At 56.3% G+C, this 27,217-nt stretch overlaps 2 protein-coding genes and 1 long non-coding RNA gene across 19 annotated transcripts in view; 1 reads left to right on the forward strand and 2 right to left on the reverse strand.

Moving 5' to 3' along the window:
- Positions 1-3,007: 3,007 nt before the first annotated feature.
- Positions 3,008-26,017, reverse strand: ENDOV (endonuclease V). Of its 17 annotated transcripts, none has more exons than XM_019027151.4 (11): positions 25,907-26,017; positions 25,337-25,508; positions 19,093-19,227; positions 18,810-18,849; positions 17,416-17,528; positions 15,952-16,020; positions 15,432-15,560; positions 13,199-13,378; positions 12,390-12,454; positions 11,191-11,261; positions 3,008-4,875 (listed from the first exon to the last, which is right to left on the reverse strand). In XM_019027151.4, exons 1-11 carry the CDS (start codon positions 25,960-25,962, stop codon positions 4,865-4,867), a joined length of 1,041 nt encoding a protein of 346 aa, XP_018882696.1. In that variant the 5' UTR covers positions 25,963-26,017; the 3' UTR covers positions 3,008-4,864. The 17 variants fall into 17 exon arrangements, with proteins under 17 accessions (XP_018882696.1, XP_063562092.1, XP_063562093.1 ...); XM_055389520.2 differs by lacking the exon at positions 3,008-4,875 and adding an exon at positions 10,649-10,981; XM_019027149.4 differs by lacking the exon at positions 3,008-4,875 and adding an exon at positions 10,649-10,987.
- LOC109026946 (uncharacterized) lies at positions 3,613-4,095 on the reverse strand. The gene has a single exon (XM_019027157.4). The coding sequence runs from the start codon at positions 4,093-4,095 to the stop codon at positions 3,613-3,615; it is 483 nt and encodes a 160-aa protein (XP_018882702.1).
- LOC129533973 (uncharacterized) overlaps positions 26,007-27,217 on the forward strand; it is a 57,123-nt gene continuing 55,912 nt past the window's right edge. The window contains exon 1 of the long non-coding RNA XR_008680394.2: positions 26,007-26,227. This is a non-coding gene — a long non-coding RNA (uncharacterized lncRNA). The remainder of the gene's footprint in view (positions 26,228-27,217) is intronic.

The raw sequence follows: 27,217 nt of genomic DNA on the forward strand, positions 1-27,217 counted from the left end.
TTGGTCTCGAACTACTGGGCTCAAGCAATTCTCCCGCCTCGGCCTCCCAAAGTGTTGGGATTACAGGCGTGAGCCACTGTGCCCAGATGGGCCGGATGTTTTTAATGAACCAAAAGGAGATTTATACTTCCATGGCAGGGTTTGGGGATAAATAAGTAATGGGTACACATAATATCAACCCAATCCCCTAAATGAGGCAATTATTAAGTCCAGGAAAAATAAGAGGTTGTACAAGAAAGGAAATGTAATTACAATACATTACTCAGCTGGGAAGAGTGTGTGCTGAGAAATAATAGTGCATACATTGAATTCTGATTCAATCAAAAGGAGAAGCTGGTGGGAGAGTGTGGGGGGGGCATGTGTGAGAGAACAAGCCTTCAGCCGCCATCGTGGGAAGGACATGGGTAAATTTCTCAATCTGAAAAGGAGAAAAAAAAAAAGCAGCAGCAGCAGCAGCAACATGAGCATGGCTATTCAGAAGTAAATACCAAAGAGAATCAGCTACAATCACAGAAAAGGTTGCCTCTGAGAAGGGGGAATCAGGAAAGAGGTGTGGTTTTTCATCAGAAGCCTTGTAGTACTATTCGATTATTAAAACTGTCAATTTATGATGTTGATTAAAAGCATACATGAAATGTAGGCAGGGAGCGGTGGCTTATGTCTGTAATCCCAGCACTTTGGGAGGTTGAGGCGGGTGGATCATTGAGGTCAGGAGTTCGAGACCAGCCTGGCCAACATGGTGAAACCCCGTCTCTACTAAAAATACAAAAATTGGCTGGGTGTGGTGGCAGGCGCCTGTAATCCCAGCTACTCAGGAGGCTGAGGCAGGAGAATTGCTCGAACCCGCGAGATAGACGTTGCAGTGAGCCAAGATTGCTCCATTGCACTCCAACCTCAGCGATAGAGCGAGACTCCGTCTCAAACAACAAAAAATACATGAATGTAAGTAACTAAAAAACAAAACCAAAAATTCTCAAGCTGCTCCCCGCTCCCAGCTCTCTGTCAGGCCCAGGCAACCCCAGGGTAGGGCCCCGAGGCCTGTCCTGTCTTCCTGGATTCTGCACCTCCTCCCCGGCCCCTTTCGGCCCTCCTGTGCTCCCTCCATGCCCCTCTCTAGGCTGCTCCGGGTCTATCTGTGGATTTGTCCTGGTCCTCATCCCTCCTGCCTTAGCCTGCCTCCCACCTTGCCTGCCCCTTTCTGCACTTTACTCCCTTTTGGGTTCTGCCCATGGCAATCAGAGGGGAAGGGGTGCCTGTCCCTGGGGGAGGAGCCCAGCCCTGTCCACAGGGCCTGTGGCACCCGCAATAGCTGTCAGCTGGCCCCTTTAGCCGCACCCCTACTGGCCCCACACCAGCCGCCCATGGTGGTAGGACACAGAGAAGTTGCTCCTGCTTGCCGGGGAGGTGAATTGGGGCTAGCAGGCTGCACTCCATCATCTCCATGACACCTCGCCTAATTACACCGCGTGCTATTCATCTGGATGTCAGCGCTGCAGCATGGCTTTGCCCTTAATTAATAATTTGGTAAAACTCCACTCAGGGCCTGGCCAGGGAAGTTCAGCAGGGACTGCTAAGGCTGGGCTGCTACCGGGGTTGGGGGGCCAGGCTGGTGAGCACTTCCCCGCCAGCAAGTGTGGGCCCCCCCAAGCATTCCCAGGTAGCACCCCTTCACCCTGAGTTCCTGTTTGAAAGACCAGAGCCTGGGGGGAGACAGGGATGGGTGAGGGGTGTCTGCAGCTTGGGCACTGCCCCTGGAGGAGAGGGTGACTCAGGCCTCAGGGCACCCGTCAGATACCCCTTCCTGCCCCAAACACCACGGCTTATTCTAAAAGCATTGGTCCCACTGATAAGAGGCTCAGAGAGGCGAAGTGGCTTACCCAAGCACACACAGCACACAAGTACAGAGGCCTTGGTCTGGAACCCAGGGCCCTGGTTGCCTGTGCACAGCCACTTCCACCAGGACAAGGAGCCCCAGGCCAGGCCCTTCAGGGACTCTTCCGCAGAGGAGGCAGGACACAGGCCCTGGGGTGGGCGTGTACCAGCTACCAGGGTGTGAGGGGCGAGGCTGGCTCTCCTGGAGCTCATGCTGCCCTTGGCCCTGGAGGACGGGGCCCCCATGAGAGGTGCGTGGCTCAGGTCAGATGCTGTGCAAGGGGCCAAGGCCCAGCTCAGACCCAGATTCAAATAGTCCAATGCCTGTGGCCAGAGCAGGCGTGGGGCTTGGGACAGCTAGGAGCACCAGAGGGGCCCCTCCCTGGGGCCTGACCTTGGCCAGATCCTAAAGGACCACTCCAGCCCTGGTGTGTCTTCTGATCCTGAGTGCCACAGGAGAGGGGACGCAGGACCAGCTGGGGTCTCAGAGGCTCCAAAGGCCAGGCCCACCTGCTTCTTGGAGTCTTTCCCTCCCAGCCTCCAGGCAGGGTGGGGGCCTGGGAAAGGGACACAGAGGCCCACAAGTGAGCAGGAAAATCTATTTGGATCCGACTTGAATTATTAAGTGGTTCAAGAATATTCTTAGCTCTGGGCAGGCTGTGGTCTGTAGAGATGGACTTTACCACGGCCCTATTTTTAAAGTTCTGTGGGTCGGAGTCGGAGTCGAGACGTCACTGTACTTAGGGCCCCCCTGCACGCCCCTCTGCCTGCCACCAGGGAGTAGGGTGGGGACGGGGCAGGGGGGCACATGCCAACCCTGCAGACCCGCACCCTGCAGGGGAAGGGCGTGTGACGCAGGGATGGGAAGTTGGGGCTCCCCCACCTACCAGGTGCCCAGGCCCACCCCTGCCCAGCCCCTGGCCCATGAACCTGCTCCCCCAATTCTAGCCCCCCTTGACCCTCACACCCTGTTTCCCCTGCTTCAATCCCCTGCACTCTACTCCCCCAAACCCGCCCCCCTCCCCAGAGCAGCCTTGGGGAAAGGGGCTGGGCCAGCTCAGGGCTGCCACTGCACATCCCCACGGTGGGCTGGCATCTCTGCAAGATGCTTTTGACTGAAGAAAAAAAATCAAGCTTTTGAAGAATTCAAGTTAGTTTTATTCAAAGGTCTTACTGAGAATCCTAGACCCAGGCCCCAGCCCGGGAGCAGCCTTAGAGAGCTCCTGTCTGACTGCCCGGCTCAGTGTCTCGGCCCACTGCTTGGTTACGGGGGCCGGGGCTCAGGACCTGCACAGTCACATCCATCCAGCTGGCTCCGAAGTTACATTACAGCAGAATCCCACCAAGGTTTGGGCGTAAGAGCACTTCTGGTTACAAATTACAGAAGCATAATCGCTAACCTTGGCCAACATTTTCTCATGTGCACGAAAAGCCAAGGACCAGGGTCCTTCTTCTTTTAAGGAATACAGTGACTCAGGCAACAGATGCGGGGCTGTGTGTTCTTTCCTGTTTTGTTTTCAAAGCGTCTCTCTGGAGAGCTGCGGTGTCACAGAGTAAGGGCCCACAGAAATGAGCACACACTTAGGTTTGCTGCTGACACGCCCTGCCTCTCCTCATGCGGTTCATGTGGCCATCAGCCGGGGCTGAAGACCCCCGGCACACACCTGCACCCCAAATGGACTACAGGTGCCGCTTTCATTTCAACTCTCACCCCTTTAGGGTTCGGAGTCCCACACCCACTTAACCCCAAGCCCAGTGGCAAAGCTTCCTGAGAGGCCCGGAACCGCCAGCCGTGAGTTCTACACCACCCCCACTGTCCTCCTGAAACCCTGCTCCCCCAAAGACAGGCCTTACTGAGGACTTGGTGGGGTGCTGGTCAGGAACTGCCCGGTCTTTGGGGAGGGGGTGCTGGCTGTCCGCTTGGGGAGAGCCTGGGAAAGGCATGCAGGCAGATGTGGTTGGAGCTCCGACTCTCTGACTCTTGGGCTTAGGTGAGTCCTCAGCAGGTGCCCTGCACTCCTGGTCCCCTTTCCCAGCCAGATCACTGCTCAGCATCTGCAGAGTCAAGGGGGACTCCCCCAAAACCATGCACGGCCAGACGGCCCAAGTTAAAAGAAGATGCCAGTGACTAAAAGCAGGAGTGAAGGCAGGGACGTTCTCAGAGACCTCACACACATCAATAAAATCCCGTGAACGACGGTATGCCAACAGATGAGATAACATGGACGAAAAGGAAAAACTCCGAGAAACACACAAGCTAGCAACTGACTCAAGGATGAACAATCCGAACAATCTATAACAAATACATAGATTGAATCGAATCAAAATCCTCCCAAAGACCCAAGACCAGATAGGCTCACTGGCAAATTCTACCAAAGGTTCTAGCAAGAATTAACACCAATCTCTCTCTTCCAAAAAAAACAGAGGAGAGAACATTTCCTAACCCAATATATGAGGCTAATATTATCCTGATATCAAAACCAAAGGAAGACGTCATAAGAAAACACCAGACCAATATCCCTTATAAATACAGATGTAAAAATCCGCACCAAAATACAAGCAAATCACATTCAGCAGCAGAGTAAATGGATTATACACCATGACCGAGTTGGATGTATTCCACAAATGGAAACTGGCTCAACATATGAAAATCAATCAATGTAACACCTCATATTAACAGAAAAACACAGGATCTTTTCAATAGAGGCCAGAAAAGCATTTGACAAAATCCAGTACCCTTTAAGGATAAAAACACTTAACAAATTAGGACTAGAAGGGACCGTCTTCAGCTGGATGAAGAGCATCCTTGAAAATCTAACAGCTCACATCACATCTAGTGGTGAAAGACTGCAAACGTTCCCTTAAGATCAGGAACAAGACAAGGACGTGTGCTCTCACCACCGCGTTTGATCAGGAACGAGACGAGGACGTGTGCTCTCACCACCGCGTTCGATCAGGAACGAGACGAGGACGTGTGCTCTCACCACCGCGTTTAACAAAGTGCTAGACGTTCCAGCCAGAGCAATGAGGCAAGAAAAAGAAATAAAAGGCGTTCAGAGTGGAAAGGAGGAAGTGGAAATGGGCTAGGTGCAGTGGCTCGCGCCTGTAATCTCAGCACTCGGGGAGGCCGAGGTGGGAGGAAAGCTTGAGCCCAGGAGTTGGAGACCAGCCTGGGTAACATGGTGAGACCCTGTCTTTACAAAAAAATCTTGAAAAATTAGGCCGGACACAGTGGTTCACACCTGTAATCCCAGCACTTTGGGAGGCTGAGGCGGGTGGATCACGAGGTCAGGAGATCGAGACCATCCTGGCTAACATGGTGAAACCCCGTCTCTACTGAAAAAAAAAAAAAAAAAAAATTAGCTGGGCGTGGTGGCGGGCGCCTGTAGTCCCAGCTACTCGGGAGGCTGAGGCAGGAGAATGGCGTGAACCCGGGAGGCAGAGCTTGCAGTGAGCCGAGATCACGCCACCGCACACCAGCCTGGGCGACACAGCGAGACTCTGTCTCAAAAAAAAAAAAAAATTAGCCAGGCATGGTGGCACATGCTTGTAGTCCCAGCTACTCTGGAGGCTGAGCCAGGAGAATTGCTTGAGCCCAAGAGGTCGAGGCTGCAGTGAGCCATGATCACACCCCTGCACTCCAGTCTTGGCAACAGAGCGAGACCCTGTCTCAACAACAAAGCAAAATGGTCTGGGACAACTGGCTACTCACACGTATGACATGGGACCTGCTCCCTTACACCATACACAAATTTAAGTCAAAATGGATCAAAGACTTAAAGGTAAGAAGCACTAAAACTATACATTTCTTAGCAGGAAATGTAGGTGTAAATTTTCATGGCCTTGAATTAGTCAATGGCTTCTTAAATCTAACATCAAAAGCATAAGCAACAAAATAGATGGACTTCATCAAATTTAAAAACTTTCATGCATCAAAGGACACTAACAAGAAAATAATGACAACCCACAGGAGAAAATATTTGTAAACTACAGAAGTGATCAATATCTAGGATTCAGAACATATAAAGAACTTCTGTAACTCAACAAGATGACAACCCAGTTTTTAAAATGGGCAAAGGATTTGAATAGATGCTTTGCTCACGAGGATATACAAATGGTTACTAAGACATGAGAAGGCGCTCACCATCATTAGCCATTAGGAAATGCAAATCAAATGCACAATGAAATACCACTTTTTTTTTGAGGCAGGGTCTCATTGTCACCCAGGCTGGAATGCAGTGGCACAATCACGGTTCACTGCAACCTCAACCTCCTGGGCTTAAGTGATCCTCCCACCTCACCTCCTGAGTAGCTGTGATTATAGGAGTGCATCACCATGCCTGGTTAATTTTTTAGTTTTCTGTAGAGATGAGGTCTCACTATGTTGCCCAGGCTGGTCTCAAACTCCTGGGCTCAAGTGATCCTCCTGTCACAGCCTTCCAAAGTGCTGGGATTACAGGCATGAACCACTCACTGTGCCCAGCCGAAATACCAGTTTCTACTCCAAGGAATGGCTAGAATCTAAGCAGCAGATAATAGCAAGTGGTAGCGAGGGTGTGGAGAACCTGGAACCCTTGGGCATTGCTGGTGAGGATGTGAACTGATGTAGCTGCTATGGAAAAGTCTGGCAGTTTCTCAGAAAGTTAAACACAGGGTCACCACATGACCCAGAAATTCTACTCCTAGGTATATATACCCAAGGCAACTGAAAACGTGTTTACACAAAAGTGTGTACATCAGTCTTCATTGCAGCATTATTCACAACAGCCCTGAATGGAAAAAACCCAAATATCCACCAGGATTAACAAAATGTTTATACTGATCCATATGATGGAATATGACTCAGCCATAAAGAAGAATGAGATCCTGACACCTGGCACGACACAGGTGCATCTTGAAAACATTATGCCAAGAAAAGGAAGCCAGACAGAAAAGACTACACGGTGATTCCACGCCTGCATGGCGCCCACAGCAGGCCTGTCCAGAGACACACGGTGATTTCACATCGGCATGGTGCCCACAACAGGCCTGTCCAGAGACAGGAAGCCCTTGCTGGGTGCCAGGGTCTGGGGAAGGGGGAACGGGGAGTGACTACTAATGGATATGGGGTTTCCCTTTGGGGTAAAAAACCGTTCTGGAACTAAACAGTAACGATGGTTGCACATGATTGTGAATATACCAAAAGTCAATGAGTTGTAGTGGAAACGATGACTTTTATCTCAAAACAAACATAAACTACTCACATAAAAATTGTCTGCAAACTTATCTCCAGGCTCTGGCCTGCTCCTTCTTGCAAGGGGAGGGGAAAATGAAGAACCCCCTGACCAGGTCCTGGCCAGGCCCTCAGCTGGGGAGGCCCACCTGACACCCATGGTCCTTGAGGAACCAACGGTTTTAAGCAGAGCCTGACCTCCAGCCCCAGAGGAGCCCAGAGCCATCTCTGCCCACCCTCACAGAGGTGGGTCGTTGGGGTTGAAGCTACTGCTCTTTGTGCAAAGCCTACCACATGCCAGGCAGTTGTGGGCATTTCTTCTGAGTCTCCCGGCCCCCTGGGAAGCTCCCCTGTTGGAGTGAAGCCCCAGGGCGCAGGAGGTGTGGTCCTGTCTGGCTCCAGAGGAAGGGGGCAGCCAGGCCTCCCTTCGAGGACCTGAGTTCTGATGGCTTGGGATGGCGTGAGGAGCTGCCAGCTCAGGTGGGAGCCTTGTAGATGAGACCTCCCTGACCTGGCTTCATCCTCTCATCACTGGGGTTGGCATAGCATGGCAGACTGACGGCCTTGTGGGCCTCACCTCTCCAAACCAACAGCCTTCCCTCACCAAGGACTCACCATGTGCCAAGGCTCCCCGCTGAGCCCTTACACACTTCACCTGGTGGAATATCCCCCACCACATGGGCAGGTACTGACCCCTGTGGGACAGGTTTTGAGCTTTGCTCAAGGCCAGCCTGGAAGAGACAGTGGGATCTCAGCCAGCTCTGCCCAGCTTCCACACTGTGCTTCTAATGCCTCTAATTCACTACCACCTGTGGTCCTGGAGCTCTGGACAGGGAAAGCTCTAGAAGTCAGGAGGGCATTCTGTGGGAATGCCAGTGAGTGTGGAGAGGGGAGAGGCATTTGTTTGGGGCAGGGGGTGCTGAGCCTCCCAAGGGTCCTACTGGCTTGGGGCACACACATGGCATCCTGGACACCAGGCTCTGGGTGTGTCTGGGGTGGTGGAGCCCTTTGACTCAGGAGGTAGGTGGAATGAGGCACCAGCTGGGTGCCACGTTTCCCTTTCCCACGAGCGCCCTCGGGGAGGTGGAATGGGAGCGAGCAGAAACCTGGGTACTGCTGGGCCACCTGCAGTCAGCAGCTCCCCTGCCTAGACCCTCACACGCCCCCATGACTCCATCTCCCACGACTCTGCTTGAGGCGAGGTCCCCCATCGCCAGCATTGGCTCTGTCCACTCCCTGCCTGAGGAGCCCTGTTCTTCCAAGGACCATGCAATGGTCTCACCTATGCCTCAGTGGGCCTGGGGGCCAGCATGAGGGGTCCCCAGAACGGTGCCTAAGCCCCGGACTCACGGGCGATGACGCAGGACCTCTGCCTCCCTGTCCCCCAACCTGGACGGCATGCCCCAGGACAACGGCTGTGCTCGGTTGGTGTTACTGCCGGGAGAGCCCAGCCCGGCCTGCTTGTGCAGGTGACATTCAGAGGTTTCAGGGGAACACCTCTGGAGGCTGTCCACAGCCCTGCTCTCCCTCCCATCCAGACAGGACTCCACGGGGGTGCTGGGAGGCAGATCCTTGCCAAAGATGCTAAGTGGGCAGACGCCCTCCCCTCCGACCACTGATGCCTCATTCCTGGGCCCAGCCAGGTGCTGGACTCTACCACCCCATGCCCCATTTATTAGGAGTGTACCGAGTGTCCACCGCTGGGCAAGAGACCTATGTGTATCCCCACCTTTAACCCCCAAAGCTTCTGAAGCAGGTGTTCATGTTCCCGGTGAGGAAACAGGTTCCAGGTGGACACGGCTGCAGCTCTCAGCTTATCAGGTGCTGCCCTGGACTCTCCCAAGGGGACCTTCAGCACCCACCAGACAGGCACATCTAGACCGGTCTGCACCCCACGTGTGGCTGTCCCCGAGGCTCACACAGCTCCGCAGCTGACACCCCTCCCAACTTGAGCTAGAGGCAGACAGGGTCCACACAACCTCAAAGCCGGCCTCACCGGCTGTCAACTCCACCCCTCTCCCACCCCAAGGACTCTCTGGGGACGCTCTCCCCACACTGGCCTGAGTTCCAAGGCCCTTCCTGTCTGCTGCCTCTCCCTTCCCAAGGCAAGTGGAAAGGGAGGGCCGTGAGCCGTCCCCATCCACTAGCTCCTGCCCCTTTCGGTGGGAAGGGCAGAGATTCCTCTGCTGCGGTGAGGGGAGCCTCAGTCCACCGGTGGGGTCCTCACTGAAAGCTAGATCCCCGACAGACCCAAGTGCCCAGGGCTGAGTGAGGCCAGTCTGGGGCCACTGACACCCTGAGGCATGGAGGGCCTGAGGGGCCGCACTGGGGCTCCCTCTCGCCCCACACTGCTCATCTGGTTCCGGCCAGCGTTGCCGATGGATGGCAGCCACAACAGTCCACCTAGTTCCCGCTCTCTCCTGTGCCCCCCGTGACTTCAGGCACAAGGTGCCCGCAGAGCCCCTCGGCATCCGCTCCCCCCAGCCCCACTTGTCCTGGAGTGAGTCTACTTCTTATAGAAATTTCTAGAATAGAGTCTGCTCCATCAAGGAAGGGCAGCTACACAGCCTGGGCCTCTTTTCCGGAGCCCCTGCCCCTGCAGCCCAGCCCTCCAAAGCAGCTTTCGAGTGAGCGCAGGCGGGTGGGGCCAGCACTCCCTGGCCCTGAGTGCTGCTGCCTGTGTACCTGTTCCTTCAGGCCCAGGCTCGCCCTGCTCCTCAGGAACACCAGGATAGCACCTTCTCGGAGGGGCATGGAGGCGCGCCAGAGACCCGGCCTCCCTGGATTCTTGTCCCAAGCTGTCAAATCATGATCACCGGCCCCTTCTTGTAGAGGTCAGGTGAATGGCAAGAAAGGATTCCAGGGACTTCTTCATGCTCTGTGGCAGATTCCAGCATCCTCAGGGGGCCTGGGGTCTGGAGGCCAGCCGGCATGTCAAGGGCTGGGGGGTGCTTGCAAGGTGCCCAGGGGCTGGGACTGGGCTGCAGGTGGGCCATCCCCTTTGCCCCCACTCCTCAGCTGGCGCCTCTAGCCCACACCAAGAGAAGATGAAGTGGCCAGACAGGGGCCTAGGGCTGCTTTCCCACAGTGGAGACAGTTTTGAGGCTGTGCCTCTGGGGCAAGGCGGGCAAGGACAGAGGACAGTGATCAACTTTCAGAGCCTGTGGGGATGGTGCCACCCCCGATCCTAGCCCCCGCCGGGCACAGAGCCTGGCACCCAACCCCTCAGGCACCAGTGCCACCCTGTCTGGCCTCCTGCCCCACAGCCCAGACTGCCCGTGTGCTGACCCCGTCCTCGGCCCCCTCCAGGCTGAAATGAGGCTCTCTGCTCCCTCTTCCCGGGACAGGCTGCCTGTCCCCATGACAGGACTGGGGTCAGGGGTCATGGCAGGCAGTGAGCAGGTGCTAAAGCCCAGCTACCCCAGCTAGGACCCCTCCCATGTCAGGGCAGAGGTGGTTCAGTATGGCTGGGGCTGGGGACCTGCTTTAAAAATGAACCCTGATTTTGCAAGTAAACCTTAGGGTAAAGAGATCAATGGAAATAAACAAACAAACAAACAAATATGTAAAATAAAAAATGAATCCTGAGAAGAATAAAAAAGAGCAAGCAAGTTCCATCTATTGAAAGGGGCGGGCAAAGCACAGGCTGCAGGGGTCGTGCAGGCTGCAGCTCCGAGTCCCCTTCGTCGGCTCCGGGAAAGCGTCTCATGCACTCTCAGGATCTGGCACTTGCCCCCATAGAGATCTGTCCTCTGAGGCACCGTGACCACAGCTGACCAGCCGATGACGGAGCAAAGAGGGGCCGTGGTCACCTCTGCCCCACCTGGTGCTGGGCTGTGCTGCGGCGTCCCCCTGGGGTGGTGCGGTCAGCCTGTCTTTGGGGACTGGGTGCTCCACCTGCGGCTGAGGTGAGGTTCCCCTAAGTCCCTAGGCCACCCCCAGGGGTGCTCAGTGTCCTGAGGCCAGAACGGGGTGGCCGGTGGCCTTCTTGTCTTCATGGTGCCCAGTTCCACCCTACTGCCAGTCCTTGCCCGCCTGCTCCTGGGAGCCTGGCCTTGGGGCTGTCCTGGGGCCTGGGCTGTGGTCCTGTGGGGGCTGGCCCTCACCTGAGGACTCTCCAGAGTCTCCTTTGGGGCATGCCACTGGCCTCTGCGCCTTCGGGCTCCTGGTGATGACACTGAGAAAGGGACAGCATCAGATGCTAGCGCCTACCTGACACCCCCTCACACCCCAGATGGGGTCTGGGAACTGCGGTTGGCCTGGACACTCAGGGCCTGCTACAGCCCAGGGCAGAGGGCCGGGCAGGGCATGCTGCTCAGACACGCAGCTTGCATTCAAGCTGGCCGGTCCCCAACTCTGGGAGAGCTTGGGGGGTCCCTGCCACCTGCTCCTTCAGTTCTCAAAGCAGCCTAGGGAGGCCTGGGAACAGCCCCTGGCTTAGAGGGAAAATGAGCACGAAGGAACCGCAGCCCTTCAGTAACTAATCGTGGGCGAGGGCAGGGCGAATCCCAGGCCTGGAGCCTCCTGCGATCTTTGCCTAGGGAGTGGGGGTGTCCTCTCAGCCCGGAGGCTCAGATGCAGGGCCTGGAATCCAAACTGCCCACACTGAGAGAAGAGGAAGTGGTCAGACTGAATTCTGCTTTACTCCTTATCAACACTCAGTGTCCCAGCCTCCTCATCTGTAAAGTGGGGTCCCAGCCTCCTCATCTGTAAAGTGGGGTCACAGTACTTGTCTCACATCAAGGTTGCTAGCAGGATCAAACCATCTGCAATGGTTTTAAGACAATGCCTTGCACTGTTAGCGGTGACTGTGCCAGGCACACTGTCACTCTAACTTACAAGAACCAGTGGGACAAGAATTACAGAGCCTATCCCGACAATGAGGAAGCTGAGGCTCGAAGAGTGCAAACGCCACAGCTGGCTATGCAGGGCTGGATCATGTCTGACTCCGAGGCCACGCCTTTTCTGCAGAGCCCACGTCCTGGTACCTCACAGGCTAAGTGGACTGAGGAAGGCTGGGGATAGCCCTATTGGGAGGTAGTGCTTGGACCAGACAGGGCCGTAGTTCCAGGGCTTTGCGTGGAGGCAGTGGTGTTTCTGGAGAGTTCCCACGAGAATAGGAGTCTACCCCACTCCACTCTCCTCCCTCTTTGAAGACCTCTCCTGTGTCCCCTGCCTTCCCTGGCCCTGCACTGTCTGTCCTGAGCCACAATATTGCAACAAGGAGAGGCTGAGCCACCGGAAACAGCCCATGCAGGTGTCTGTGAGATGCCCCTTTAGTGCCCCAGCCTCCTTGGGTGCTCACCTCGGTGTGGGTGGCCCGGGGAGTCCCAGCGACTTGCGGATGTGCTCTCGGGAGCAGATGTCAGCCTGGGGGAGACAGACGTGCTGCTGGGTGCTGAGCTGGTCTCTAGACCAGTTTCCCACCAGGAGCTGCTGCTGGCAATGCCTCCATCCCCCACAGAAGCCCACTCAGGACACACAGCTCACAGCCAGTTCTTCAGGCTCAGGAGCCGCGGCCCTGTCGGCGAGTGTGGGACAGGCATGCCTGGAACTTTGGGGTCAAAGCCCTGAAATGGCAGCTCTCAAACCGAGCTGGGCAGTCCCTGAAGGGCCTGAGTAGCTGGTGAGTGGACAGGCTGAGTGAGGGGGTCCTGGGTCTCCTCCCCACCAGTGGCAGTTGGAGCTGCTCAGCCTTCACTGGTTTCCAGTCTGTGCTTCCCTGTAGGCTCTGCGCAAGCCGAGGCTTCCCTGCTAACACTTGCTTCTCTGGGGGCTCTGAGCCCAGCTGGTCTGTCCTCTCCCTGACTAGATCAGCAGTAACCCCTGTCCCGTCTCCAGAATCACCAAGATAAAAGAGGGCGGTGGGCCACAGGCTGGGATGGGGGCAGACCCTAGCAGGGAGGGACACTGAACAGGGCTCAGGTTTGAGTGGGAACCCCCGGGGCATGGGGGGTCTGGCCCTGGGAAGTCCCCCTGATCCCAGCTCAGATGAGCTTAGATTAGCTTCAGGGCTGCACGACTCATGGAAAGCAACGGCTAATCCCCCAGCCTGCTCCTGCTTCCATTCATGGGGTAAGTGGGGCAGCGGTAGGCGGGGCCAGCACCTCTCACCTTCCCCTGGAGCGGCCCAGCCTGGCCTGGCAGGAGAGCCTGGACCTGGCAACCAGGAGCGCAGCAGCGCCTGTGACCATGGGGCCAAGACGGCCCGGCGCGGAGCCAGGGAGAGAGCAGACCAACACTAACCCCGTCTGTGCTCTCCCAGGACCTTCTGGAACAGAGCAGGAGGTGAACCTGTTGAGAGGTGAGTGAGCTCAGGAAGAAAATGGACCCAGAGACAGAGCCAGCCCTGCAGAACACGACCCTCGGCTCACGCCCAACAGTAAGAAGCTGCGGGCTCCTGGTACGGGGTGGCTGCATAGCCCAACTGGTTGCGGCTTTCCTTCCTCTGGAGGGTGGGCCCAGGATTTGGCAGGCTCTTTGCTGGTGCTAGGCACAGATCCTTGCTCTATTTCTAGATGCTTAAGGTACTCACAGGCCAGGTGTCCCCTCCCTTGCAAGGATGGGCCACTGTCCTACTCTGGGGCGCGCTGAGGCAGAAAAAGGTATAGGAGCTCCAGGAACTGTGCTGTCTGCAGCAGCAGCACGACCTAAAGTTCCTGGGGCTGAAGGCCTGGGGGACAGTTTCTTGGGTTCTCTCTCGGAAGACCACACGGCTGAGTTGGAATGGAGGAAGAAAGGCCTCTTTCCTGGGAGCTGGGGACACAGCTCACAGGCTTGAGAGTCCACACACCTGTGCCCTGAGCAAAGCCCTGCAAGGCTGTGGAGCCCGCTCTCAGACGCCACCACTGAGCACAGCTCCCCAGGGCGAGGGCCATTGTGGTATGTGGGCTGCTGCTGCCCCCTGGAGGCCACACTGCGCGCCAGCAGCCGGAAGGCCCCGGCCCGAAGGTGGTGGCCTGGGGGTTTTCCACTGGTGCTGCGGCTGCCCCAGGACAGGCTGCAGGGCAAGCGGTAGGGTAAGATGGGGAAGGGGCAGACACCAGGGAGGCTCAGGGGCTGGGCTGCTGGAAGCAGCATGGCTTGTGCAGACCTGCGTCCACAGCCTCCACAGCACGCACAGCGGCCACCTAAAAAGGCCAATCTGCGGGCGCCCCGCTGCCAACTCACAGCCATCCAAGTCCCTGTGGGTGACGTCTGAAACCCTGGCGCACCCCAAGATGCTCACGGGCTCCTACCCACTCTGTACTTCACTGCCATCTGGCTCCGGCCACACCTTCCTGCTGAGTTTTTGTTTTTTAAAGTTTTTTTGAGATAAGGTCTTGCTCTGTCACCCAGGCTGGAGTGCAGTGGCCCAATCAGGGCACACTGCAGCCTCGACCTCCTGGGCTCAGGTGATCCTCCCGCCTCAGCCTCCTAAGTAGCAGAGATCACAGTCGCACACCACCACACTTGGCTAATTTGTTTTTACGTTTTTTTTTTGTAGAGACGGGGTCTCACTATGTTGCCTAGGGCGCCCTCAAACTCCTGGGTTCAAGTGATCCTCCCACCTCTGTCTCCCAAAGTGTTGGGGTTACAGGCGTGAGCCACCCTCCGGGCCCCCCATTTCTTGAGCACATCAAATTCCTTCCTGCCCAGGGCTGTCCTTCCCCTTCCTCCAGTGGGTCTCTTCCTAAGACTAACTTTTCTTGAACCCTCACTCTGTGGGCTTCTCTGGGACGGCATCCACCCGTGTCTTGTGGTCCCCTGGTCCTATCGAGGCTGTCTGTGGGCATCTCGTGCCAGCTGTCTCTCCCCTGGCCCACAGGCTGAGTCCTTTCTCAGCTGAGCTGACGGCTTCAGCAGAGTTCTCACCCTTCCTGGGGGACCGAACACCAGTTTTGTGCTGGGTCCTGGGGCGGGCATATCCAAGTCCCCAGACTGGCGTCTCTGGGGCCTGCACAGCTTTCCTGCAGGAGCCTCCTGGCTCAAGTTCAGCTGCTCCCTCTGGGACCTGAGGGGCTGGCTGGGAACTGGCAGGACACCTCACCACCTGAGCTAACATCACTGATTCTCCAAGCTGGCCTGTATCTGGGTGCAGGAGGCTCAGAGAGGCTGGGAGGCTGAGTGCATGGGGTGCAGGGCCTGGGGATGAACTCTTGGGAGCCCTGCACCCCCAGTCTACTGTCCTGACTGCAGGGCCCAGCAAGCTCTCCAGCAAGATGTCTGTGACCTGTCCTCGGCCCAGGAACCCCCGTCCTCATGTCACTGCACTCTGACCCCAGCTGAGCTGCTGGAGAGCCCTGAACAGCAGGTGGCAGGAAGCAGAGGAGCCTGTGCTGCCTCCCCGCATCCCCAGCACACCCACCTGGCGCACGGGCTCTGGGATCCGGAACCTGCAGCAGCAGCGAGTCAGGCGCACAGCGGCCTCCAGGCTCATCCTGTGGCCCACGGAGATGTAGAGGGGCCTGGTGCTGCGGTCGTGGCTCCTCAGGGCCTGTGACAAGGAAGGCGAGGGCTGTCCTGTGGGCTGGGCCACTGGGACCAGGGTCAGGACAGCCTCAGCAGCTGGAGCTCTGACAAAATGTCCTGGGGGCAAGGGGGAAGCTGAAGGGGCAGTGCTCTCAGGGGCCAGGGCCTGCCCACCCTCAGGGCGCCTTCCTGCTGCTTGTCCCTGGGGGAGGGTGGGCTCCCTCAGCACGGCTGGAGGAAATAAACACATACATCACACCCTGGGCTCAGTCAGAGGCAGGAAGATGGATGGACGGGCAGGCGGGGGGTTGATGTGGGCAAGTGTGAGTGCACGCGTGTCTGCATGCACCTGTGTCTGCCTGCAAAGGATCCCCTACCCCGGGGCTTTGGAGGAGCTCAGGGCCCTAGCTACTCACCATTCCCAGGACAGTCCCAGAGTCTCCCAGCAAAGGGAATGAGTCTCCTTGAGTCTGCAGGAGTCGGATCTGGAAAATGGAGGGAAAAATGGGGAAAAAACCCCTCTCTTCTTGGTGAAGGGCTGAAGGCAAGTCTCTGTTTTTTGAGACGGAGTCTCGCACTGTTGCCCAGGCTGGAGTACAGTGGCGCGATCTCGGCTCACTGCAACCTCTGCCTCCCGTGTTCAAGCGATTCTCCCACCTCAGCCTCCTGAGTAGCTGGGACTACAGGCATGTGCCACCACGTCCAGCTAATTTTTTGTATTTTTAGTAGAGATGGGGTTTCACCATGCTAGCCAGGATGGTCTCGATCTCCTAATCGCGTGATCCACCCACTTCGGCCTCCCAAAGTGCTGGGATTACAGGAGTGAGCCTCCGCAACCGGCCCAGGTCTCTTTATTTTTAAAACCCAGTTACTGGGCCAGGAAAGGGAAGGGGACTGATCTTGGAGGTGAGCCACAGCCCAGGCAAAGCCACATCACCTGAGACGACACTGGGCGTGCAGGCGAAGTGGTCTTGCCCCTGAGCTGAGGGTGCTGCCCACAAGACCCTGTCCAAACCTGATGATGGGGCTTAGAACAAGGGCAGCAATCTGCTCAGGGCCGCTGTGCCAGGCTGGCAGCCACACAGGTGCCGCCACTGCCCAGTGACCGGTGCTGAGCCCGCTTCCTTCCTGTGGCTTCTCTCCTGCTTTGGGCACATCTGACACAGCTCAACAGGCTGGTATTTCTGGCGGCGGTGGACTGGCTCATTGAGTGGGTCTAAGGTCCCCATCAACTCAACAGATTTTTATTAAGCAACTGCTCCATGCAGGCACCTGAGAGCTGGGAGGAATGAGAGACGCAGTCTCTGCTCTCAGAATCTGCCATCCAGTGAAACAGCTGGGGGTGTCAACAGCTCCCTCCACTGCGAGTGTCTCACTCCCAGTGCCAACATGGGGTCCCAGAGCAGGAAGATGCAGGGGAAGGTGAGGTAGGAAGAGTGTGGGTGGCAGCTCCAGGCAGGTCTTGGGGGGAGGGGGGCCTGGAGGCTGTGGTACCTGAGCATGCAGGGGAGGAGACAGGGGCTGGGGCAAGGCGGGGTGGGGAAAGCACCAAGTGTGCCCGGGACAGCCTAGAAGCCCGTCCTGTCCCCAGTAACTGGAGGACTTAGCCCTACTTGGTGTGCCACGGTGGCTCAGAGGCAAGGGGGACCAGAGAGGCAGGCACACCCAGAAGGCAGGAGAGGAGCTCCAAGCGCCCTCAGCTGAGACAGGCAAGGCAGCACCCGGAGGAAAGCAGGTCTTCCTTACTCCAGGCCACAAGCCGGGGATGAGGAGGGTAGCGTCAGCAGGCAAGGGCTGGTCCAGAAGTGTCCTCGTGCCCAGGGCCACCACAGCCCCGCCACTGAGCTGCCGGGCATGGCCTGCAGCAGGCCCCTCCTCACCTTCTCCTTGTGCAGGGCGTTGTTCTCCAGCCCATCCACCTGCAGAAGTTTCTTGGCCACCCCAACACACGGCAGGTCTGTAAGGACGCCAAGGTGGCAGGCCACCCCAAAGCCTGCCAGAGAGAAAGGAGGGTGGGGTTGGGGAGGTGGGGCTGGGGCCTGGCGCAGGGATTCAGGACAAGCCAGAGTCTTACTAAAAGCTTCCCTAAGTGAGCAGAGGTCTGTGGACAGGCAGAGGGCTGGGGAAACCAGATCTAAGTCCCAAGCAGACCTGGGCGAAAGCCCCCTGTGCCCGATGTCCTGGGTGCAAGGCCGTGGAGGAAGCCTCCTTCTCTCTGACACGGTCAGTGCCAGGGTCAGCACCTCGCTGGCGTGCTGGGATACTGCAGCTCTCCGGTCATTTCCTGCACCTCCCAGCTTCCTCTTCCCTCGACGGTGGCCTGCCAGCGCTGGCACGAGCATGTGGGTGGGCACATGACAACCCTTTGGCTCTGCACCCATGTGCGAGGGCAGCAGCCAGGGCCGAGTCACACTTGCTGGCCAGGAAGGCCCAATGTCACCCCTCCTGGGCCCTCTCTGGGTGCTGCTGCGCCACCCGCAGCTCTGTATGTGACAGTAAAAGAGCCCATCTCCCTTGGCCGGGCGCGGTGGCTCACGCCTGAAATCCCAGCACTTTGGGAGGCCGAGGCAGGTGGATCACGAGGTCAGGAGATCAAGACCATCCTGGCTAACACGTGAAACTCCGTCTCTCCTAAAAATACAAAAAAATTAGCCGGGCGTGGTGATGGGCACCTGTAGTCTCAGCTACTCGGGAGGCTTAGGCAGGAGAATGGCATGAACCCGGGAGGCGGAGGTTGCAGTGAGCCGAGATCGCGCCACTGCACTCCAGCCTGGGCGACAGAGCGAGACTCTGTCTCAAAAAAAAAAAAAAGAGCCCATCTCCCTCAGCCACGCTCCCTAGGCCAAGGTTCCTGGCATCAGTGGGGGCCTGGGTACACCTGTCTAGTTGTGGACAAGGGGCCTGACGGGCCACGCAGGTTGGGCGGCTGGCAGGGAAGGCCACTCTGAGCCCGGGCCCTGGGACATCTTTTGGTGATCAGGTCAGAACTGGATAGTGGCACCTGGAGATGAGCCAGCACAGGGCACTGTAGAGAAGGCAGTGGCGGACAGGAAAGAGGTAAGGGGTGAAGCGAAGGTAGACAGTCCTTTACCAGCAGTGGGGGAGGCGGGGCTGAGCGCACTGCGCGTCCCCGTTGCGCCGAGAAAGAAGCCATTGGGAGGGGGCTGGCGGCAGAGGCCGAGGGCCCAGCATTTTGTGTGGGGGACGACAGAGGTGCCCTCTCCCCCACCTCTTCCCCACAGTGCCCTCCCTGGACCTCCAAGAGCAGGATTACCTCGGTGGTGGAGTACCCCGTTTCCATCCACAAGAAGGACCTATGGAGCCACAGGGAGAGTCACAGTCAGCTGAGCTGCCCCTCGGCCCTCAGGACAGGGCCATCCCTGAGGCAAGAAGGGGGCACTGTCTCTGGGGTCCAGCTTTTTAGAAATCCTCATTCCTCTCTTCCAGGAAGCTCATGAGTCTCTCCCTGCCACTGCGGTGGTGGCGACCTGCAGCAGCCTTCCCTCCCCCAGGGGGAAGGAGGGACCTTTCTCTTGTCCTAGGGATGAGACACCTGCCTGGGGCATGAGGCCCGGCTCCTTCTCCCGCAGCTGCTGCACCAGCTCCAGCAAGAAGGGCACCTCTCGGAAGGCCAGGAAGCCCGACACGTACGGGGCTGTGAGGCTGACCATGCGGCTCTCCTCATACACCACCTGACACCAGGCACGCAGCTCAGTGGGAAGCACAGCCTTCGGCCACCTGCCCCATCCCCAGTCCCTCCATGCCCTGCCCCCCTCATCCTTCCCTCTCCCTTACATCACCCTCATGGCTCCCCTTCCCTGCCTCACCTATGAGATGATGGGTTTGGAAGAAGGAACTAGAAGATGTACCCTGCAAATTGGTGGTGGGCAGGTACCCCCGGGACCTGGTCCATGGGAGCAGACCCCCCCAGGACCTGGTCCGTAGCAGCAGCTCCCCTGGGACCTGGTCTGTAGCAGCAGCACCCCCACCCCGCCCCCACCGGGACCTGGTCCATAGCAGCAGCCCCCTGGGACCCGGTCCATATGAGAACCCCCACCCCGGACCTGGTCCACTGGAGGAGCCCCTCCCACCCCAGGACCTGGTCCTTATGAGGAGCCCCAACTCCCAGAACTGATGTGTATAGTAGGAGCCCCTGGGACCTGGTCCATAGGAGGATTCCCCGGTATCTGGTCTGTATGAGGAGCCCCCAGGACCTGGTCCATAGGAGGATTCCCCGGGATCTGGTCTGTATGAGGATTCCCCAGGACCCGGTCCATAGGAAGATTCCCCGGGACCTGGTCTGTAGGATTCCCTGGGATCTAGTTCATAGGATGAGCCCCTGGAGCCTAGACTGTAGAAGGATTCCCTGGAATCTAGTCCATAGGAGGAGCCTCCGGGACCTGGTCCATAGGAGGATTCCCTGGGATCAGGTCCGCAGGAGCCCCCCAGGACCTAGTCTTCATCAGAAGCAAGGCTAAGGTTGCTGGCTGCATCACCTCTGCCTGCCCCTTGCTTTCCTGGTGTCTCCTCCTTTGTGTATTGAAGCTGATGCCCCACCCCACCCCTCCATGGGTTGTTGGAGGCTTAAAGAAGACACAGTGTTGGCCAGGCGTGGTGGCTCACACCTGTAATCCCAGCACTTTGGGAGGCCGAGGCGGACGGATCACCTGAGGTTGGGAGTTCAAGACCAGCCTGACCAACATGGAGAAACCCCGTGTTTACTAAAAATACAAAATTATCTGGGCGTGGTGGCGCATGCCTGTAATCCCAGCTACTCGGGAGGCTGAGGCAGGAGAACTGCTTGAACCCAGGAGGCAGAGGCTGCAGTTTAGAGCACAACATGGCAGGCCTGAGTCTCCTAACCTTGTGTTTTCCTTAGTCACACTGCCCTTAATGTGAAGACGTTTCCCACTATGTCCACATTCTGCAGACCTGTCTACCTTCCTGCAGTTTTGTTACTGAATCCCCCAAATCTCTCGGCGACAGCTTTCAAATCACAACTTCCACTCCTCACTTCTGGCTGGATCAATAATTAAACACACCAAAGCAGACGGAGTGCTCTGTATTAGCACAGAGGGTTGGGGATCATTCTCTCAACATCTTCATCAATGACTCAATGGGGAAACTGATCAAATCTGCCCATGACCCAAAGTGGGGAGGGTCCATTCTGATAACAGAATTTGGGTTCACAGAGAAGCCAGCAGGCTGGATCACTGACATCCCCACAGAGTAAAAGTCACTTTGCACAGTGACACGTGGAATTCAAGTGTGGCCTGAGTTCCCACAGGAGGGGGGTGGCTGCTTACATCTGAATCTCTCCCATAATGTTATCATTCAGGTGACATTATGGGATGACTATGATGTGTAATCAGTATGATAATGACACTGTGGCTGTGGAGGAGAATGTCACTCTCAGGACAGGCCTGCTGATGTCTTCTGAGCTGTCACAGTCGCTGGGATGTACGGTACACACGCACACAAAGAGCGCATGTGCGCGCGAGAGAATATTCCAGAGCAGCAACAGCTGAACGTAAGTAGAAGGAATACAGGTGTCCAACGTATCCTTTTCCAATTTGGGGGGATGTATGTACATTTTCAAATTAAAAATCTGGGAAAAGAAAAATCACTGTATGATTAGTGTGGGGGGCAGGTCTGGATGACCAGCAATCTCAACATAAGCCAGTGACCTGGTGCCCCTCAAAAGCTACCAGTGTTTCCAGCTACACCGACTGAAATGGCGTGGGTGACAGTTAGGTCTAGGGACTTGGGGAGACCACATCCAAGTTCCTGCATTTGATTCTGAGTGCAGACGGAAAGATGGATTGTGTGAACGGAGGGCATGACCAGAGGGCCACTGGCCAGTGAAGAAGCTGGACGTCATCGCAGCCTCTTGGGACAGTGTGGTCAAGGAGCAGGCAGCTGTTTCCAGCAGCAGAAGGGCTGACAAGCAGAAGGCAGGGAAGATCCGTTCTGTTTTGCTACCTGAAGGCAGAACTGATCGCTGGGAGTCACAGACAAGTAGGAGTCAGCTCCCTGCGGAGCAGAACACACTAGCCATTGCTCAGCGTCCAGCACACAACAGGCTCCACCAGGCCTGTGGAGCAGCACACACCAGCCATCGCTCAGCGTCTGGCATGGAATGGGCTCCGCCAGAGGCCTGCGGAGCAGCACACACCAGCCATGGCTCAGCATCTGGCACAGAACGGGCTCCGCCATCGTTTGTCAGGGATGCTAAGGACAGTGTTCTTCACGGTGGGAAAAGCAGGCCAGTGGTTCTCCAACCCAGCTCTGCTTCAGAATCACAGGAAAGCTTATTTTAAAAAGCAGATTTTTATGCTATACTCTGTATACTCTGGGAGAGTTTTTCCCCCAGTAAGTGGGGTAGGGCTCTGGAATCTGGTTGTTTTTTTTTTTTTTTTTTTTTTTTTTTTTTTTTTTTTGACAGAGTCCTGCTCTGTTGCTCAGGCTGGAGTGCACTGATGCGATCTCGGCTCACTGCAAGCTCCGCCTCCCAGGTTCATGCCATTCTCCTGCCTCAGCCTCCCGAGTAGCTGGGACTACAGGTGCCCGCCACCATGCCTGGCTGATTTTTTTTGTATTTTTAGTAGACACATGGTTTCACCGTGTTAGCCAGGATGGTCTCGATCGCCTGACCTCGTGATCCAGCCGCCTCAGCCTCCCAAAGTGCTGGGATTACAGGCATGAACCACTGCGCCCGGCCTGTTTTTTTTTTTTTTTTTTCCTAACAGGTTTACTGAGATACAATTAACATACCATAAAGTTCACTTGTTTAAAACATATAATGCGATGGTTTTGGTATTTACAGAGTTGTGCAATATCACTACAATCTAACTTTAGAACATTTTCCTTAACCCCTAAATAAACCTCATCCTCATCAGCAGTCACTTCCCATCCATCCCACCCCAACTCCAAGGCCCAAGGATCCACTTTCTGTCTCTGTGGATGTGCCTACGGAATCTGTTTCTCAACACACTTCTGGGTGATTCTGCTCCTGCAGGTCCACGGTCGGGCATTCAGGAACCAGTGGACCAGACTGTTCCAAGATCCTTTCCTAGTCTAAGCTTTCATAGCCGGAACAATGAATACCGACGAAGTAGCAGGTGCTTTGCTTGGTGCTGGGGTTGTAAAAGAAATATGGTACACCCTACTCTTGAGAACCTACAGTCAGTGGGAAAAATGGAATCATAAATGACTAACTTTAATACAATGTGAGAAGTGCTCTAACAGCATGTGCATTCAAAAGAGGCCCAGGATGCAGATGAGAAGGTGATTAATTTGCAGCCAGGAAAAGTTGGAGGGGGAAGGGAACGCTGTGTTAACTGCTTTCCATGCATTTCATGTACTGCTCATCACAATTCTGTGAGCTGGATATTAATACCACTATCATCCTCAAGTCAGAAAAAAGGAGACAGAGGCCTAGAGGGCAAAGTGGGGAGTGGCAGAGTTGGGTGTGAGCATGAGCAGTCAGGACCCTAAGACTGTGCCCCCACTCCCTATGCTAGCCTACACAATGGCCAGGGGACCTCTTAGAGTAAGGGCTGCTGAATATCCCAATCTTAGCACACAGTAGGCACTCAGTACATTTTTGCTTGATTTGGACTGAAAAGGGCCTCCCAAGTAAAGCACAAAGCCATGGAAGCAGGAAGACGTTTGTCACCTTCGGGAGTCGGCAGAGGAGCAATGCGAGTGACGCCAAGAGGCTTCCGGAGCTGTTGACTCTTATGTGAATCATGAGCCCACTGTCCATTCACACACGTATCTATTGAAGGAAGAGTCCAGCGTCTTCCTCATGCTATCCATGGTGGGCAAAGCAACATGGTTTCTACCATCATGGAGTTTATATTCCAGTAGGGAAGACAGGCCAGTTCCATTCCAGCAAGACAAGAGGAAGCAGAGGGTTGCTACGGTCTAAATGCTGGTGTCCTCCCCAAATTCCTATGTTAAAATTATAACCCATAGGTGATGGTATTACGAGGTGGGGCCTCCAGGGAGGTGAGTGGATCACCATGTGAGAACACGGTTAAGAAGCTGGCCCTGTGCAACCTGGAAGAGCGCCGTCACCACAACCTGATTGCGCTGGCACCCTGATCTTGAGCCTCCAGCCTCCAGAACTGTGAGAAATAAATTCCTGCTGTGGGTAGGCCACCCAGTCTAAGGTATTCTATTACAGCAGCCCAAACGGACTAAGACATGGTGCTGAGGGACAAGTCCTGGTCTTGTGGGATGAGAGGGAGCTTAGTGGAGGAAGTCATGTCTAAACTGAGCCCAAAGAGATGAGTAGGAGTTAGCCAGATGGAAACCCTTCCAGGAGAGGAAGCATTACTGCAAAGGTCAGGCCGCCAAATACAGCGTAGCACACACGTGAGGGACTCAAAGTGGGCTGTAGGAGGTGGGAAGAACTGAGAATGTTGGTGAGGGCTGAGCCTCCAGCGTCATATTAAATTACGCAGGGGACAGGTCATGACGGGCCTTGAAGCCATGCCAACCAGAGTGAACTTTATTCACCATGAGGTCATGAGAAGGGCACTTCAATGTTCTAAGAGGACTTGTGGGCTGGGTGTGGTGGTTCGCGCCTGTAATCTCAGCACTTGGGGAGGCCAAGGTAGGAGGATCCCTTGAGCCCAGGAGCTGGAGACCACCCTGGGCAACATAGTGAGATCCTGTCTCTACAAAAAATAAAAAAATAAGCCGGGTGTAGTGGCTCACACCTGTGGTCCTAGCTACTCAGGCTAAGGTGGGAGGATCACTTGAGTCCAGGAGGTTGAGATCAGATCTTGACAGTGAGCCAAGATTATGCCACTGCACTTCAGCCTGGGCACAGAGTGGGGGAAGGGGAAAGGAAGGAAAGAGAGAGACAGAGAGAGGAAGGAAGGGAGGAAGGAAGGGAGGGAGGGAGGGGACTTGTTGCTTTTGAGGAAAATACTTGCTTTTTAGGAAAATTGGTCTGCTGGCAGTATGGAAAAGAAACCACTGAGGAGGAACATTTGAGCCAGGGCACCCATGAAAATGCTGCTCAGGAACCCACAGGAGTGATGGTGGCACAGCCAGGGAAGGAGCAGAGGGGAAACAGACAAGGGGACAGATTCCAGCGACATTTAAGAGGCAGAATAAAAGCGAGCTAGTGTGCAACTGGACGCGAGAGGAACGGAGGGGCCCAGGAGGACGCAGATCTCCAGCTTGGGCAACTGGGAGTGTGGTGGACAGGTCACTGAGATGAAGAACCCAAGATAACAATCACACTTGAAGATAAAGCTCATGAGCTGATTCTTAACCGTCACAGAATTCCCTTAATTTTTGCCTTTTTTTCCCTTCCAAGACTCCCCAGACTTTTTTTTTTTTTTTTTTTTTTTTTTTTTTTTTTTTTGAGATGGAGTTTCGCTCTTGTTGCCGAGGCTGGAGTGCAATGGCGTGATGTTGGCTCACCGCAACCTCTGCCTCCCGGGTTCAAGCGATTCTCCCGCCTCAGCCTTCCGAGTAGCTGGGATTACAGGTATATGCCACCACACCCGTCTAATTTTGTATTTTTAGTAGAGACCGGGTTTCTCCATGTTGGTCAGGCTGGTCTCGAACTCCCGACCTCAGGTGATTCCCCCGCCTCAGCCTCCCAAAGTGCTGGGATGACAGGCGTGAGCCACCGCGCCCGGCCAACTCCCCAGACTATTAATGACATCCTACAAAACGAGAAGCCGGGTTCTACGCTTGCACTGCTCCCTGTCCCGGAGACCGCACGCCCGAGCCCACCGACGGGCCCGCCTCGAGCTCGGCGTCCTCCCAGGTTACCTCGAGCTCAGGGAAGCTGAGCACCACCAGGGAAGCACAAGCGCGGACACTGTCCCCTTTCACGAAGGACACGTCAACGCCCCCGACCCTCTGCAGACCCGAGAAGGCGGGGTCTCGCTGCCACGTCTCGGTGTCCCGGTCTACGACGTGGGCCTTCAGCCGAGCTTGCTCCCTAGGAGGACAGAAGCGTCAAACTTGGTCGGGGTCACACCTCGGACTCTGCCTCCTCCTCCCGCGCGGCTGCAGCGGACAGAGCGCCTCTGCCGGGTCTTCTCCCGCTTCAAGGGAAAGCAAGGGACATACCGCCGAGGCCACAGTCCCTAGGAGCCCAGGCGGCGGAGACCCGCGCAAGCCCAGGCCAGACAACTGGCCGGAAGCGAGAACCGCGCCCACCCCGCGGACTACAATTCCTGAGATCCCTCCGCTTCCGCGCCGGAAACTGGGCTTTGCTTTGGAGGCTCCGGCGGTGGCAGCTCCGATTCCACAGCCTGAAGACTATGAGCTCGGAGGGTCCGCGAAGGGCCGCCCGGCCTCGGCCCCCGCCTCCTGCGCGTCGCCTGACAGCATTACCGTTTCCACAGTGACAGCGTTTCCTCCGGCGGCCCTCCCGCCGCCTCCAGGGCCATGGCTTCGTCCCGGGCACCCTTTCCGCACGTCACTTCCGGAAGCGACTCGCGCAGGCGCCGTCCGCCCTCGTTGCCATGGAGACGCTCGTGCTTTCCCGGGCCGCACTTCCCACCCGGGTCTTCAGAAGCCCGTGGCCGCTGGGTGAGCCCCTGCGTGAACGCACACGCACGCACACGGCTTCAGGTTCCCCGCGGCGCTGCGCGCGATATCGGCTCGGATCCCGGGAGGCCGTCCGCCCCTTTTTCAGCGGATAGCTGAGGCCAGGTAAGTGACCGCGCGAGGACCCGGGAACTCCGTGACGCCCGTCCCGCCTCTGCTGTCCCCGCCGCAAGCGCTGCGCTCTGCACGGCGAGAGGGCCTCTTGCCCTATTGAGAGCTGGCGGGCACGGCACTTCTGCGCTTGGAAAAGGGTGGTCCAGCACTGCAGGTCCCACTCCTTGGCCCGGTCAGCGTCCGCCTTTGCTGAACCCCGAAAGGATTCACCAGGTCCAGGACAGCCTGGCAGTTGCCTCAGGAGCACTTACTGAGCGCCTGTCGTTGACGCCCCCACCTCGATGGCAGCTCAGGGGTGCCCTCAAGCTTTTGAGGGCAGGTGTCGTGTATTTAAATTCTTCACAGTTTAGCGGGCTGGACTCACGGGGGTGCTGCAAACTTGGACTGGGTTTCATCTGGGTCGGACCTTGCTGGGCAGAAAGCTTCTCCTACCAGACAAAGTACGGCGACCTTGGGGGTCTTGGTTCTTACCTCGTGTTCCTCATTGAACGAGTGTTGGTTCAGTGCCCTCGCTGTGCCAGGTGTTGTGCGAAGTGCTGTGAGGGAGAATATGTATTTATTTGTGGGGAGCCGACTTTAAACCGGTGGTTGGGAAAGGCTTGAGAGGCGATATTGAAGACACCTGAAGGGTGAGTGAGAGAGCACGGCGGGTGAGTGGAGCAGTTTTCTCGTGCAGGTCCCGGGGTGGGAAAGAGGTTGGTGTATTTGAAGCACTGAAAGGCAGCCACTGAAGCTGAAGTGTAGCAGTTTAACCCATGGTTTTATATTCTCCTGGGAGGATTCAGAAGGGTGTATGTGTGTATGTATATATAATAGTCTGAATATAAACGTCAAGGGTGTTAGGTTTTGAAGAGAAGGTGAAGGTTAAAGAATGACGCACAGTGAGAGTGCCGGCGCGCGGGCGGCTCTACAGCAACACAGGTGTATTGCAAACACCTGTCGGGGACCAGCTTAATGCCAGAGCCCACCAGCGATTACAGG

The sequence above is a fragment of the Gorilla gorilla genome, chromosome 4 (genome assembly GCF_029281585.2).
Source record: "Gorilla gorilla gorilla isolate KB3781 chromosome 4, NHGRI_mGorGor1-v2.1_pri, whole genome shotgun sequence".
Classification (NCBI taxonomy): Eukaryota; Metazoa; Chordata; class Mammalia; order Primates; family Hominidae; genus Gorilla; species Gorilla gorilla.